Genomic DNA, 2,772 nt, shown 5'->3' with positions numbered 1-2,772 from the left:
AAGCCCCTCTATTGTTTTTCAAAGTAGGCCCTAACTAATCACCAAACATAGTAGTAGGAAGGGGAAAATTGTGTCACTCACAAGGAATCCATCAAGCTTCCAACTAGAGGTTCAAAAGACACTCTCCCTCCTTATCCCAACTACCATTCCATGCATCCTCCTCACTAATACATCTCCATCTGCATCTACATCTCCTTCGTCATCCTCCCCATTTATAGTTACAACTTCTTCCTACTCAACCCTTGTTCAAAAACCTTCTTTCCAATTTTGACAATTCTTTCAAAGCACATGTTCATTGTAGGCTTCACATATAATTTTATTGTTATTTCTTTAAATTTTATAGTTGTGTAGAATGGTTATAATAGGTAGGAGGGGACAAATTTTAATTAAAGAACGTATATAATTTTATTTTTTTTGGAATTGAACAATATTGAAATTATACTATTAATAAAGTCATAAAACTATGAGAAATAAAAAATTAACTTAAAATAAAATAGGCAATTATATATAAAATCTTTGTAGAGGTAATAAAGACTGACATACATAACAACAAAAAATAAATATATCTTTACAAAATGACAAAAAATGATTCTCTATTTATTTTACAATTTATATATCTTTACTTGATTAACAATATTTTTGTTTTCAATTTATCATTTCTTATTTCTTTATTTATTTTTTCGAAAGCAGCTTATCAATTTCTCCTTTGACATTGTACATGTCAATAATTTTCTTTGCATAAGAAGGAATGTGCCTTTCAGCCCTGCAAACAAGTAGAAACAAAGGTTATAACCTGCCACAATTCTTTTTCTTTAGGTAAATAAAGTCACTACTCACAAGGACTTCCATGTATATTGCAACCTATAAAAGGAATATGCCAACCAAGTTTGAACACTGATTTTCAATTAAAAAAGTAGACCAACTCCCATTTACAATATCAATGGAAAACTGAGGAGAGCAGATGGCCTACCTTTGCTTACCCCAACTACGGGATACATGCAAATAATTACGTATTGTATGATAGTCCAGGGAATATCGACCAAACTCTAGACCTTTGGGTCCAATCTGCCAACCAAGAATAAAATCAATCTCATAGTTGGCATACCTTCCAAGAAGGGGTATTTGGCACACAAATGGCACTATGCTAACTGAGTAGGTTTGTTCTGTATTTGAACAAACAGATTTGAGCTCTTAATGTAGTGCATTTTACATGCCAACTATCCTGTTTCCTAGAATCTACTTGTTAGTTTTCACTGTAGAAGGAAATGCTATTTTGACAGTGAATTGTCTTTACTTTGGCACAACTAAAATTATCTAAAAATAAATAAATAAATGAAGCAAAGAGTATGCTTACCAAGTTTAAAAGAAAAGCAATGATGTTCCCGATAAATCTGGAAGCTGGTTGGGAGTTTCCCTTTTCTGTGAAAAGAGAAGGGAATAAGTTTATAATTGGAAGCTATCGGCACAGTATTAGTTTAGCCACAACAACTAAAAAACCAAAAAAGAGATGCAAAGTTCCAGTTAAAAGGAACACGTGATACTAAAATCATTTATGACACATATTCTTACCAGCCCAAAAAAAACCAATGAAGTCAATGTTAGAAAAAGCATAAGGGAATAATAGATCATGCTTAGAATGGTAGCAAAGGAATATGTTAGACGTTAGCAATCTGATAGTATGAACAAATTGTCAACATTCATCCTAAAAACAATGTCTAAAACAAGTTTCATATGTCTATCCATGTTTATGCACTCTGACCATAAGGCCAAGATTCAATTGAAGTAAACGGGCAAGTTATACCAGTTTTTGCTTTGTCATCAGCTTTAACTGTTTCCATAACAAATGCCTGTCGCTTTCCCTGTAGAATACCGATCATTACTCATGAAAATGTAACTTTACAAGTTGCATCTGCATACTACAACGAAAAGCCTTCAGAAACACAATCTACTAGGCATGCTCACAGCAAAAATAAAATCAGCCAAAAAAATAATTCATTTAACATACATTGCTGACGGTTGGAGATATTTCCAAGAGATCACGAACTAAATTAAGCATTTCCCTTCCTCTTCTATTCCTGCCATTAAAATAAATGACTAACAAATCAACTTCAAGCAACTTCTTTTTCATGGGTATATATCCTCTCAATAAGGCAGTCATTAAATAAATTTAATATTTATTTTTTAATATTTTATATCAAGCGTTTTTCTTTGACTTTTGTTCCTACCTTTGAGACGATCCAATGAACAGTTAGGAAAAATTAGTTTCTACTCTATGGATATATAATCAATTCCCTAAAGGTTGAATTTGAATGAAGAAGCCATGGAAAGACTTACCGAACTGTAATATACTGAGGGTGTTGAGTCATGCTTATCCCTGCATATTTTGGCACTCCCATGTATCCTACAACTAAATCCTGTAAAATTTGTCAAGCCTAGCACATTTGACAATACATTAGAATAAATATTTGTAAAACCTCAGTTTCAAATATTAAACTAGCAATTTAGGAGTGCATTACGAGGGGCTATTTTAGACAGAAATTTACTTTAACCTCCCCATGCTAGAGACTTGTACATTTAGTTAGCTATAGAAAGGAATGTCCTAGGTTATTCTATAATACCCTACAATTTTTCATTTTGCTAAATACCAATGTTAGGGCAAAAACCCTCAGGATTTTATGGTGATTAAGGATCATGATTATCAATTGAAGAGTTATATCTGAATAATACAGTTTACATTAATAATGTTCTGATTTAAGATGAATGACAACATAG

The 2,772-nt window shown here is 32.3% G+C and overlaps 1 protein-coding gene across 1 annotated transcript; it reads right to left on the bottom strand.

The window, feature by feature from the left end:
- Nucleotides 1-481: 481 nt before the first annotated feature.
- LOC131857453 (7-hydroxymethyl chlorophyll a reductase, chloroplastic-like) lies at nt 482-2,414 on the bottom strand (the record flags this gene model as incomplete). The annotated part of the gene is given in 6 exon segments (XM_059210055.1): nt 482-763; nt 971-1,065; nt 1,355-1,419; nt 1,802-1,859; nt 2,006-2,075; nt 2,335-2,414. Coding segments are annotated over 6 exon segments (459 nt in total), but the record flags the coding sequence as incomplete, so codon positions are not given.
- Between the last annotated feature and the right edge of the window lie 358 nt (nt 2,415-2,772).

The sequence above is a fragment of the Cryptomeria japonica genome, chromosome 8, assembly GCF_030272615.1.
Source record: "Cryptomeria japonica chromosome 8, Sugi_1.0, whole genome shotgun sequence".
Taxonomy (NCBI): Eukaryota; Viridiplantae; Streptophyta; class Pinopsida; order Cupressales; family Cupressaceae; genus Cryptomeria; species Cryptomeria japonica.
This window is presented reverse-complemented; position numbering and strand designations above follow the sequence as displayed.